A 12916-nucleotide genomic window follows, 5' to 3' on the forward strand; every position below is an offset into this window, starting at 1 on the left:
CTCTGACCTCCTCTTTTACCTCCCTCTTTGACTTTTAAGGACCCCTTTGATTACACTCAGACCAGCCAGATAATCTGGGATAACCTCCCCATCTCAGGACCTTAAGCCATAACAATAAAATTTACTCCCAATACTACTACTGTACCCATACAACAGAATATTATTTGGCAACATAAATGAATGAAATACTGATATATGGTACAAAATGAACCTTAGAAACATTATGCTAAGAGAAAGAAGCCAGTCACAAAAGACCACAAATTGTATGATTCCATTTATATGAAACATTCAGAATAGGCAATCTTATAGAGAGAAAGTAGATCAGTGGTTGCTTAGGGCTAGGAAAGTAGGAGGGGGATAACAGAGATTGACTGCTAATGGGTAAAGGGTTTCTTTTAAAGGGCACAAACACATTTTAAAGTTAGATTGTGGTGATTATTACACAGCGCTATGAGTATTTTTAAAAATTGAATTGCATACTTTAAATTGAATTGTATGGTATATGAATTATACATTGATAAAGCTGTTGTTAAAAATACTACTGTATTTATTATGGCTACCATTGAAAAGTTACTATGTGCAAGAAACCTTAGAGACCCTATATCATCTGATTCTTAACAACTCTGTGAGGTCAATTTTTCATCTTATAGATAAGAAAACAAGTTCAGTAAAATTAAAATATTTACACAAAGTTACAGAGCTGGTCAGGAATAGTACCCAGATATACTACTCTAAAGAAATGTCTCTATACAGTCCATGCTTTCTAAATTATGCCATGTTTGCCATCAAATAGTTTATTGGAAATATTTATATGAGAGATCATTGACATACAAATGGCCTTGAAAAAACAGGCATTTGGTTTCTATCACTGGTGGGAATAAGTTTTTTTGAGGCATCAATGATAAGAAACAAGGCTTAACACAGGGAATTATACCCATTATCTTGGGGGCGGTGTGTATGTACCTATCTTATATATACCTATAATGGAGTATAATCTGCAAAAATAATACTGAATCACTATGCTGGACACCTGAAACATAATACTATAAATCAACTATATATACTTCAATAAAAGAAAAAAAAAAGGCTTAAAAGGTTAGCGTCATTGTTACTTAATTCAAAATCCACATCTAGAAAACAAATGTCTCTGGAAAGCAATTAAAAGTAATTAAGGTCATATAATTTGTTCCTTCTCTTTCAGTTTATGTGAGAGCTAGACTGTGAATGTCTTGAAGATACAGATGTCATCTGTTTGTCATTTTTTAAGTCAATGCCTCTAAAAATTCTTGGTTCTTTGTATTAATAGAAACACCAACAAAATATAAATATACAGAAACCATCATTATTTCTTTACACTCATTAGGCAAAAGTATTCCTTTATTTAGATTTTATTACTTACATTTAGTTTTTTATCCATACATTTAGAGGAATCTACAAACACTAACTTATTAGCCATTCCAGAAAGATACATGGATAAAAAAAGTATAAGAGGAAGAAATACAGATACTATACTAAAGGTACACTTCTTCACCTAAAATGCAACTAATCTATTTAGTTGTTATATTAGTCTGTTTGCTGCTGTAACAAATTATCACAAACTCAGTGGCTTAAAACAACACCAGTTTATTATCTTTTGGTTCTGTAGGTCTGAAGTTTGACATGGGTCTCATGGGCTAAATTCAAGCTCTCAGCACGGCTGCGTTCCTTTCTGAGGCACTAGGGAGGAATGCTTCCTTGCCTTTTCCATTTTCTAGAGGCTACCTGCATTCCTTGGTTGATGTCCCCTTCCTCCTTCAAAGCCAGTAAAAGTGGGTCAAGTCCTTCTTACATTGCATCACTCTGACCTCTTCTTTTACCTCCCTCTTCCACTTTTAAGGACCCTTATGATTATAACTGGGCCCACCCAGATAATCCAGGATAACCTCCCCAACTCAGGACCTCAACTTAAGGTCCTTAACTTAATCACATCTGCAAAGTCCTTTTTATTTATTTATTTATTTATTTATTTATTTATTTATTTATTTTTAGCTGTGTTGGGTCTTCGTTTCTGCACGAGGGCTTTCTCTAGTTGCGGCGATCGGGGGCCACTCTTCACTGCGGTGCGCGGGCCTCTCACTATCGCGGCCTCTCTTGTTGCGGAGCACAGGCTCCAGACGTGCAGGCTCAGTAATTGTGGCTCACGGGCCCAGCTGCTCCGCGGCATGTGGGATCTTCCCAGACCAGGGCTCGAACCCATGTCCCCTGCACTGGCAGGCAGACTCTCAACCACTGCGCCACCAGGGAAGCCCTGCAAAGTCCTTTTATAATGTAACGAAACATATCCACAGGTTCTGGGAATTAAGACATTGATATCTTTGGGTAACCATTATTTTGCCTATCACAGTTGCCCTTATCTTCAAAGAAATCAGGATATACCCATACTAAATTGAGCCTAAACTGGAGGAGTGGTGGGGCATACTAATGGTTTAAACAGAGTACATAGAATTTGGGATGAAAAATTCCTCCTTTTTGTTGTCATATTTTTACTGACATTCTATTTTGAAGATGAACCATAATTAGATACATGGAATAATAGGAGAAATAGGTTGCCATTCAAAACCATGATAGGAAATAGAACTATCTAAATGAATCTGTCAATTTTCAAATCTGAACAGAAACCAAAAAAGCTTATTTTGTCCTTTCTTTTTACACATTGTTCTGCCATAGCACTCAGAAACTACCATTCATACAAAAGCCACAGCCTACATCATAAAATTGGGTGTTGTACTAATTCAAACTACAGAAAAGGTAGCTGGGAAGACTATACTAGGGCATAATGACCATGAGTTTTTATGAACCTTTAAACTAAAATATCCAAAGAAACATTATATACCTATATGTGGTTAAGAAAACAAACCTCCTTTTTGAAAGGTCCAAATTCAAAATGAAATTATGTCACTACATTATAAGACTGACTTTTGCTTAATTCCCCAGAACAACATTCTGTCCAGTGTTTAACTTTTTCAATTTAGCATTATATCTTTTTTGACTCCAAGACAGAAGACTGATGTTTGATGTACTCAAGTTATAGCCAGCATTTACCAATTCTTTGATTCGACTTTTTAAAGTGCTTATGCTTGAATCCAAAATCTGAGGATTTTCAATTATTTGTGAAATGCTAATTTTTTCTTCTATGAGGCAGTCTATTTTATCACTAAACTTTTTCTGTCCCAAGAAGATCACATCTGGACAGCTTAAAACAAACTTCCGTATCTCTTCTGCAGTACACCCAAGAGAGAACAGTCTTTCTTTGATATTTGTGTAGTTTCTTCTCATACAATCATTGGAAAGGTCTAGGATTTTAGCTCCTGGACCACATATCAAAACAAGCACCTGCTCATTGTTCAAGTTGAAAGCTGACTGTAAAAATTCAATATTAGTTTTTACCCGTTTGGTGCTCTGAATTAAGATGAAAGGGTTTTTAAAAACTATCTTCTTGACAAAACCTGTGGGATCATTGTGACCCAAAGACAAAGAGACTCCTTGCAAAAATTCAACCATCTGTTTATTCAGATCAAGACTATTGGAGAAGGTACGCGGGGCATTGGTCAACAATCGACAAAGGCATTTACGGGTCAATCCAACTGAGTAGAGGAACTCCATATTTTTCTCTAAGTTTAGGTTGTTACTGGACCGAAAAAAAGATTCAGGAGAACGTTCCAAAATAGCTACAATTTCAAGGTCTGATGTCACAATTCTTCTCCACAGATCCCACCGATTTGAAAGACTTTCAGGTGTGCGTGTCATGGCTCGTGGATATCTTGATATGATGCTAGCAATCACTTCTTTGCTAGCTCCTTTAGACAGAAGGAATGTCTTCAGGTTCTGCTCATTAGTACCTGTCCTATTAAAAACTCCAGGCTGTCGTTTCCTTGCCATGTCAACATCTACTCCCATAGTAAGTAAGTTATTCAGCAGTTCTTCATTTTCCAAAGGTTCACTGTCTGCATTATCACATTTCATACTGAAAAGCCTAAATGAAACTGATTTAAAGAGGATTTCTGCTGAAAATCGGATCATCCAACATCTTGAACCAAAAAGAAAGTTACTTCTCATATACAAGAGGTTTCTTGGTGCCATAATGGTCAGGTAGCCCAAACCTTTTGGAACGCTGTATAAAACAACATACACAATATTATACAAACACACACGTTAAACAGACAAAAGACCATATTGTGACCCTGTAGTATCATGGTCATTTCTGTAAGAAAACACCTAGGGATCCAGCTCTCCTGGTCCTGTGGTAACAATTCTGCCACCACACTCCCACTCCCTAGCTCACTGCTTCTGATTATCTGTGGGTCAGGGGCCACTTCTATTCTTAGCATAAAGAAAAGCAGTACAGCATCATCAGTGCCCCAGAATTATTCCTGCCTTTACCTTCTTCTTTTTATTTGGCCTTGCCTGCCTTGGCTACCCAAAACCAATTGCCCCTCTCCATCTCTGCTTTATCTTCCTGGTTTCCAAACCTTTGGCTTATTCCTACTAATTGATGCTTTCAATTCTGCCTTGTCTTCTAACTTCCTAGATCTTTGGCCTTGCCTCTGCCCATAGACACCAGACTTCTTTGCCTCTGTTCTCACTTCCTGGTTATCAAACTCTAAATCTAGGGGACTTCCCTGGTGGCACAGTGTTTAAGAATCCGCCTGCCAATGCAGGGAACATGGGTTCTACCCCTGGTCCGGGAAGATCCCACATGCCCCGGAGCAACTAAGCCCGTGCACAACTACTTAGCCTGTGCTCTAGAGCCCGCGAGCCACAACTACTGAAGCCCACGTGCCTAGAGCCCATGCTCCGCAACAAGAGACATCACCACAATGAGAAGCCTGCTTAACGAAACGAAGAGTAGCCCTCACTCGCCACAACTAGAGAAAGCCCACGCGCAGCAAGGAAGACCCAACACAGCCAAAAAAAAAAAAAAAAATGTTTTTAAAAACCTCTAAATCTAGCCCTGAAAACCAACACTTCATACTACCTAATTTCCACCTTGAACACCTTTTTCTAGATTCATGGTACTCTTTAAACCCATGCTATCATTAGAACCTTAATTCTTATCTTACATAGCTCCTGATCCCAATCTCCATGTCACTCAATTTACCCTAATGTCCCCTTGGTTCTTGGGTTAACCCAACAACTCCAAACCAACTTTCATCTTCATAATGATCTAGCTGGGATATTTCATACACACAGTCCACCGCATGTGGAACTATACAGAGAGATGGGATGTAAACACTTTAAAAGTTACTTTTGCCATTCTCCTCACCACCATTTTATAAAAGACTAACTCAGGGCTCTCTGCATCTGTGTCACAACACATGTAACTTTGATCAAGTGACTAAAACCTTGATAACTCATTTTCCTGATCATTTAGAAATAGGGCATAAAATGGATGAACTTATACATAGTAATCATAGGTCCCTACTAAAACAAGCACCTCTATTTATAGGAAATATTTTATGAGAAAATCGACAGAAAAGTTTTCTTCTGTTATCCAGCTTGTCAGATGGTTTATGTTCCTAAGTTGCTTGTGGTCTGAGTCCTAAAACAACACATAATACTTTAACTGTACTTTCTCCTTTTCAGACTACACAGCTGTGAAAAAGTTAGTTCTTGATTCCTAATTACTTACAACAGGCTCTTATCACTTAAAAGAGGCATTTCCCTTCTCCTCTCTGCTAATTAAGCATAAAATAGAAAATAGAGATAGATGGTTCCAACTCACCACTAGTATCTCTGGGCTTGAGATACTGCTTTCAAGATCCATATAAGAAAAACTCCTCTGTGTCTGTCCTTTTAATTACTCTAAACTAACAAGAACTTGGATTATGCCTACAGGCTGGGAACATTCCTGTAACTCAGATAATCCACCAATCATCAAAGAATTAACAAAAGATTCCAAAACTATAGATTCAAATAACATTCAAACAAAACGCAGGACACTCACAAAGTAAACATCAACAGCAAAAGCACATTTTAGGTTGCCCTATACTCTGAGTTCATTATTCTTCATGTCTCCATAATCCCACATACTACTCTATAACTACATACTCTTCCAAAACTGCATGAAGATAGAAACTTAAAAATAAGATCCTCCTAACTAAAGAATGAAGGCTTTACCTTGCCCTGCTCAACAATCTGCTCTCTCTTCCAGATGCTCAGGGTGACCTCTACTGGATAATGGGACAGAACACTGACAGCTGTAGATAAAACCAGTGCTTTCCAAAGAGGGGTGCGAGATGATCCAATGGGATGCAGGAAGAAAACAGTAAAACTCCAATTTATATTTGTCTTGGCCTTTTAAAATTTCTACTTTTCACATGTTTCATAATGTAAAAATGTATACAATATAATAGTACTATAAAACATGTATATAACTAATTAGTAAATAAATACACCTATATTGGAGGTACATTTATAAACCTTTTTATTAAGATTGTACACATTCAAAAATGTCTACGACTACTACTCTAGACTACACTCTACTCTTGAGAAACAGGGCTGAACGAGTCACAGAAAGTTCAAAAGAAATTCTACTGATGACAAACTAAAAGAAAGTAAAAATATATGCCAAATATCTTAACAAAAGAGGAATAAATTAAGGTTTCTCCTGAATCTGTCAAAGGGGGATTTTGTCTTTGTGTATAATTTATTCTCCATGGAAATATCTTTCACACAATTTAATATGTCCAAAACCAAACTGAGCATCCTTCCCAGCCCCCAAACCAGCCCTCCTCTGATTAATGAAATCACTATTACTCAGTAATCACTCATGATAAAAAAAATCTGAAAGTAAGCTTTGGGTTTTTTTCTCTTCCTCAACCCCACAGTCATTAAATCATGTAGATTCAGCTTCTTCAGTATCTCTGAAATCCAATCTCTCTACTCTTTGCTATTCTCTCAGACTATAACAGCCGCTTAACTTGCTTCTCTAACATCAGTCACTCAAAACTGCCCCCACAGTATACCTGTAAAACAAAGATGTGATCATGTCCCTCATTCCCTGATTAAAGACCTCTGTAGCTCTCCCCTAGAAGGTAAAATCTTCAGACTGACCTTTCTAGCTATCTCTTCTATTCTACAACCTCACAACAAAGCACCATTGCTCTCAAATCTCTGGTCCTCAACATCCTTGACCATTCTTGTCTCCCTGCCTTTTTTTAAGTTGTTCTGTCTTTCACAAAGGCCTATCCCCCTAATGTCTATCCACAGTACAAGATCCCATTCAAACAGTATCTTCCCACAAATCTTTAACTTAAGAAATACTTTAAGTTGAAGTAAATCATTTGTTTTATAGTAATTTGTTACTAAGGAGTCTAAAACTAAGTGTTCTATTTACATAGGGGAAAAAAAGAGCTGAACTGGACTTAGAACTAGCAACAAAAATTTGGTTTTGATTACAATACTATAAATGCAATAAAATGACCCCCCCAAAATGGTATGAACAGTCTTAGCTAAGCCTAAAAACAATGGTAACTAGTATCAACAGTTGGTAAACATATGAAGAAATGGGGGGAATTCTCAAATATTACTGTTGGAAAGGAATTTGGTACCATCCATCATATCTTTCAACCCAGCATTTCTACTTCTTGGAGATTATCCAAAGGAAATAAAAGACAAGAATACACATTTGTTATTAAAAAAAAAAAAAAAAGATGACCATTATAATATTACTTGCTACAGCAAAAAAGAAGGAACCCAAATTGCCACCAATAGTAGAATGATTAATAAATAGTGGTACATGTATACAATATAATACTACACAGCCTCCTTTTAAAAATGAGGCAGATCTAACACAATAGAAAGATGTCCAAGACATTCTAAGTGGCAACCTGCTTAACAGTACAGTGGCTAGGATAATGCCACTTAAATAAAAAGGGGGGAGGGGACATTAATATATACAGAGAGGGGAAAAAATAGAGTAACAGTTATTTTTCAGTTTTCAACACAAAAAAAGTTAAGCCTGATGAATATCAATTTATTTTACTCCTTTAGCATCCAATCTCCATTCAAAATACTCCTATTACATCTAGCGTGGTGAATAAATATTTAAGCAACCTAATGCAAGAAGTACCAACTGCCTCAATCTACAAATTTCAAAACTAATTAATATTCCATAACTTATTTCCATCTGTCTCTCAAATTGACGTTTTTAATTACCAAAGTCACTATTCCAAGAGCTAAAAGCCAAAATTAACAAATACACTGAAAATCTCTGTACCTGTAACTTGTGAGGTCTAAGGAATAAAGGAAGATTTACGAGCCCCTCTGCTCCACAATTCCCCGGACAAAGGGGCTTTTAATGGAAATGGGTAATCACTGGTTCCAGGATTCTACATTCCAGTTAGTCTTCCTTTGACAAAACGAGCTAAGTTTGGAGATCTTTACAGCAATGAACTTCTCACCTCATTTGTCTTAAGGAAAGAGAACTTTGCATTCCTCCAGAAAAGCTGAAAAATAGCTGTTCCTAGAAATGGAAAAATAAAAGGGGGGGGGACAAAATAACGTCAGGACTTGTAATACAGAATAAGGAGCTCAATCTCAGCTAACACTGCATAATGTTCTCGTGAGATGCATAACCTCTTGTATACTAGGCATCTCTCAGAGATACTGAGAAGAAAATGGCAAGTACAAGCCCACGTATGAGAGGAAAAGGCAGCAGAATCACAGTATAATTTGTAAAACCAGAACTAAGTGCTTCACACACATTACCTTACTTAACATCCACAACTTAAAAGGTCGGCATCATTCCTAAAATTACAAAATCAGAAAAAGCGCCGAGCTCCCTTACTAGCTTGACTTAGCTCGCTGAAGCAAGGTTCGAACCCAGTTGAGTCTTTAACTCAAAAATTCCACGGGTATTTCCACGGGTTCTTCCATCCCTCTTCCTCCCACAAAGAAACTCTGCAAGGGGCTGCACGGGAATGGGACTCCGTTACACATCACAGTCACCCAGACAAGCTTCTAAAAAGAAAAAGCACACCGGCAGCGAGTCACCGACCTCAACCTGGATTATAACTGGGCGCTGTAGATACTTCGACTTTCCCTTCTGGGGTCTGGCGAAGAACAGAGGGACGGAAGTAGACAGGAATAACTTCCGGCGAGGGGCCGCGCACAGAGGTGACGTCACCCTCCTGGCGCCCCCCGGCGGCCACGCGGCCGCCTTCCATAGCCTGACGCTAGGGCCCCGGCAGAGGGCAGCAAGAGACCGCGGTGAGCGCGGGGAACCGGTCTTCAGGTCTGATTTTGGAGGGCGGGGCGGGACCCGGAGCTTTTCCGAGACCCAGTCAAAGGCCCAGAGTCGCTGCGGGGATCCGTTGCCTGCAGGCGACACGCGGTGGGAAAGTCACTGTTATATACGTGAAGTTTGCAGCCTGATAGGATGATTACGCTTATTAATGTGATTAACATGGCGTGGATGAACACCTCCGCGTTTGGTGCAGGAAAACGCGTGTGAACAGCTCCAGGTTTTCGTTATTGAACTACCTGGTAAATCCTGAAGTGTGGCTGCTAGTCCGAATTCAGTCAGCCTTCAGGACGAGAAGCAATTCTAGTGTGCTTCGATTTAAGTGCTTACAATACAAATTACTTCTGGTTCTTTTGAAATTGTGACGAATTTGTGCTATTTAAATCAAAGTTTTGGGACTTCCCTGGCAGTCCTGTGGTTAAGACTCCGCTCCCAATGCAGGGGGCATGGCTTCCATCCCTGGTGGGGGAACTAGGATCCGGCGTGCCCCAGGGCGCAGCCAAAACATAAAAAATAATAATAAATAAATAAAAGTTTCAGTAGAAACAATCTCCGCAGCCAGTGCGTTTTTGTCACCTCTGGGGGTGTCGCCTCAAACCTTCGTGGTCCCCTCAGTCCCCAAAAGAAGGCTTATACATAGATTAATGAAATAATCATCAGGTTGCCACTTATCTTCTGGAGGAAGTGGTAGTTTAGTCCTTGGAAAAACAGAGAGATGGGGAGAGGGTTGATCCTGAATTCTACTGCAAGGAAGAATTTCCTGCATTACCCTCTTCTATGTAGGAGCATAGTGGTAGAATTTTCTTCATCCGATTTCTGCACCAATGAACCAATTAATGTTTTATCCTCACTCTGTCCCTTAGATGACTCCTAGCTGGTTTGTTGTCGTCACTTTGTTTTGAATTAACGTCCTATTTTGTTGGTTTATAAGGATAAAGATTTACCTTTGAGACTTTACTAATAATCTATCTTTTAAGTGAAACGATTTACTCCAGTTCCTCCAGGTTAAAAAAAAAAATTGTCTGGAAAAATTAGAAATGGTCTCTTTATGTGAGTTCCTAAAATATATTTCTTCATGGAAGGAGCTCATATAACCCAGTTAATATTTACTATTATATAATATGTATGGAAATATGTTAATATAAATGTTTCAGACATTATATGAAATTTCTAAAAATCTTATATTTGTATTTGTATGGAAATATGTATGGAAATATGTTAATATAAATGTTTCAGACATTATATGAAATTTCTAAAAATCTTGTATTTGTATGGAAATATGTATGGAAATATGTTAATATAAATGTTTCAGACATTACATGAAATTTCTAAAAAAAAAATTTACTATTATATATAAGTATATAAATTTATGTATATAAGCATATAAATCTTATATCTACAAACTGCCTTGCAATCAGAATGTGAAACAATAAAATCTTTTTTAGGAATCATTAAACTTCAGATTTTATGAAGACATTTGGGATTATGGAGCCTCAGTCTTCTCCTTTTACAGATGAGACACTGAAACCCTTAGAGCAGAAGCCAGCAAGAGAATGCACGTCTTACGACTCCTTGACCAGTAAGTTTTCTGTGATTTATACCACATGCTTTGTTGTACTGACATAGATTATCAAAGGTTCTTTCAGACTTACTTAAGCAACCTCGCTGTTTATTTGTGATGTCATGTAGGCAAAGGAGATTGGTCCTTTTGAAAATAAGTTCCATATTTCCTATCCCAAATTTTCTGATTACAAATATACTTTAAATACATATTATAAAACATTGAATAAGAAAAGTATAATAATGGTTGGATTGTAACGGTGTATTATTGATTCCTTTTTTCCTTCTCATATTTCTGCAAAGAGGTTTAATCATTAATGATTTGTGAAATGTTGTCATTACCTTCAATAAGACCAAGGACTATTACTTGGTTGTCATTGGTGGTGTGTTAGAATGGAACCTGTATATACCTTGCCTGTATTTTATTCATTATTCACTATATCCTGCCTGCCACCACCATTTTCAGGATGGGGGGGATATAGTGGAAAACAAAACAAAGCCCTGCCCTCCTAGGATAATATTATCCCTCCTGGGATATTATTTCCAGGCATAGGTCTCACTCAGCCTGAGTATCTGCTCATCTACATGCTGTCCCAAGACCATAGCTGACCCAAGGCCCTACTAAAATGATGTAATTAAGTAAAAGAAAGTGTGGTTAGAAACACTGGGGGGCTGTGTGTGGGAGAAGATCAGTGGCAGGGAGTAAGCAATGATGAAGGAACAAAGAGGAAAAGGAATCAGATGAAGTAGTAGCAACATGGTAGAGGAGAATTTTTCCCAGAAGCTGTTCTAAAGTTTTCATCTTTCTGGATTTTTAATAAAGGCTAAAGTAACTCAGTTTTTAAGTCGAATTTATATTGTCATATATCTCTTTTACAATTCTCTTTCTTTTCTGAAACCATGGTGATATTGGATGGTATATGTATTTTTAAATGACCTTACTTGGGGAAAGAAAAAGTTGCTAAATTGAATTGGATCTCTCCTTCCCCAACCCCCTTTTTATTTGAAAGTCTGTTGCAGGGAAAGGATAGACTCTGGAGCCCTCCTTCCTCAAATTGGACTTAGACACTCAGGGGATGGGCTGAAAGTCAAGTACGAATACAGTATCTGTGCTATATTCAGAAGCATCTCTGCCTTTTTATAACTAAGGTTGTTTCTTTGTTCTTGTTTTTGTTTTTTTACTGTGCCAAAGGTACTTGCCTGACCAGCTCGGCCCAGGAAATGTCCTTAGTTTTTCATGTAAATAGACTTCCAGCAAACCACAAGCCTTCGGTTGACCACTCATGTTTGAATCTCAGAAGACCCAATTAAGGTCAGAAAGGAAGTGGTCCTCCATTCCCCCACTCCCTATTCAATAAAACAACACCCACAGACTCCTGGACTCAGTGGACAAATGGATCACCCACACCCCGTTAACTTCCTAGACAGAGTACCAGCTTCCTACAAGTCTCACTTTAGGGCCTTCAGAGGAGCATCAGGTCTCTACCCAGAACTCTCTTCCTCCATTCTCTTGCCTGGCCGTTTGGTTTGCATGAAAACAAATGGAAAAGCTACAAATTGCTTAAGGCTGAGTAAAGCAGTAAAGTTACTCAGATAGTCCAAGTGGTTAATATTCTTTCTGTTTGCAAGCAAATAAAAGAGCTAGCTTCCCCCCCTTTTGAAAACAATTGTCTTTAATAACCTTAGATTTATGAAGAGTTTCCTGCTGGCAACTTTCTTTCTCTGAAATGTGCCTAACCAGGGTCTAGAAAGACTTCCTGAGTCAGCTTTCCTACTTCCAGGCTCATTACCACAAGGGTATGTGGCAAGGAACTGGATACTTAGCCTGGCAAATTTGCTGATTCCAGACCCGATATGATCCTGGATTCTCATGGTAGTTAGATTGCCACCATCAGCAGGATAGAGTTGGCTAAGAGAAACGCCATAATACTTGAGACTCCATTCAGTCTGGTGAGTTTAAGTACCTTTTGAGTTGTTTGATCCTATGTTACCCTGCCTTCCATTACCATGAAGCAGTTCTTAATTACTGGTAGAAAATGTTATCTTACCGCAGAGCAGGGGAGCAAATATTCA

At 38.2% G+C, this 12916-nt stretch overlaps 1 protein-coding gene across 2 annotated transcripts; it reads right to left on the reverse strand.

The window, feature by feature from the left end:
* Positions 1-222: 222 nt before the first annotated feature.
* On the reverse strand, positions 223-9111 carry MTERF1 (mitochondrial transcription termination factor 1). 2 transcript variants are annotated; one of them, XM_007195797.2, is made up of 3 exons: positions 9038-9111; positions 8442-8503; positions 224-4150 (listed from the first exon to the last, which is right to left on the reverse strand). In XM_007195797.2, exons 2-3 carry the CDS (start codon positions 8471-8473, stop codon positions 2962-2964), a joined length of 1221 nt encoding a protein of 406 aa, XP_007195859.1. In that variant the 5' UTR covers positions 8474-8503; positions 9038-9111; the 3' UTR covers positions 224-2961. The 2 variants fall into 2 exon arrangements, with proteins under 2 accessions (XP_057406049.1, XP_007195859.1); XM_057550066.1 differs by lacking the exons at positions 8442-8503; positions 9038-9111 and adding an exon at positions 8258-8433 and having other exon boundaries at positions 223-4150.
* Positions 9112-12916: the final 3805 nt, after the last annotated feature.

Source organism: Balaenoptera acutorostrata, chromosome 7 (genome assembly GCF_949987535.1).
Source record: "Balaenoptera acutorostrata chromosome 7, mBalAcu1.1, whole genome shotgun sequence".
In the NCBI taxonomy this organism is placed as follows: Eukaryota; Metazoa; Chordata; class Mammalia; order Artiodactyla; family Balaenopteridae; genus Balaenoptera; species Balaenoptera acutorostrata.

Coding starts and splice junctions, on each gene's coding strand:
- MTERF1 (XM_007195797.2), bottom strand. CDS start 8,473: ATGCAAAGTTCTCTTTCCTTAAGACAAATGAG. Junction 4,151..8,441: donor CTTTCCTTAAGACAAATGAG/GTGAGAAGTTCA, acceptor TGTTTTATACAG/CGTTCCAAAAGGTTTGGGCT.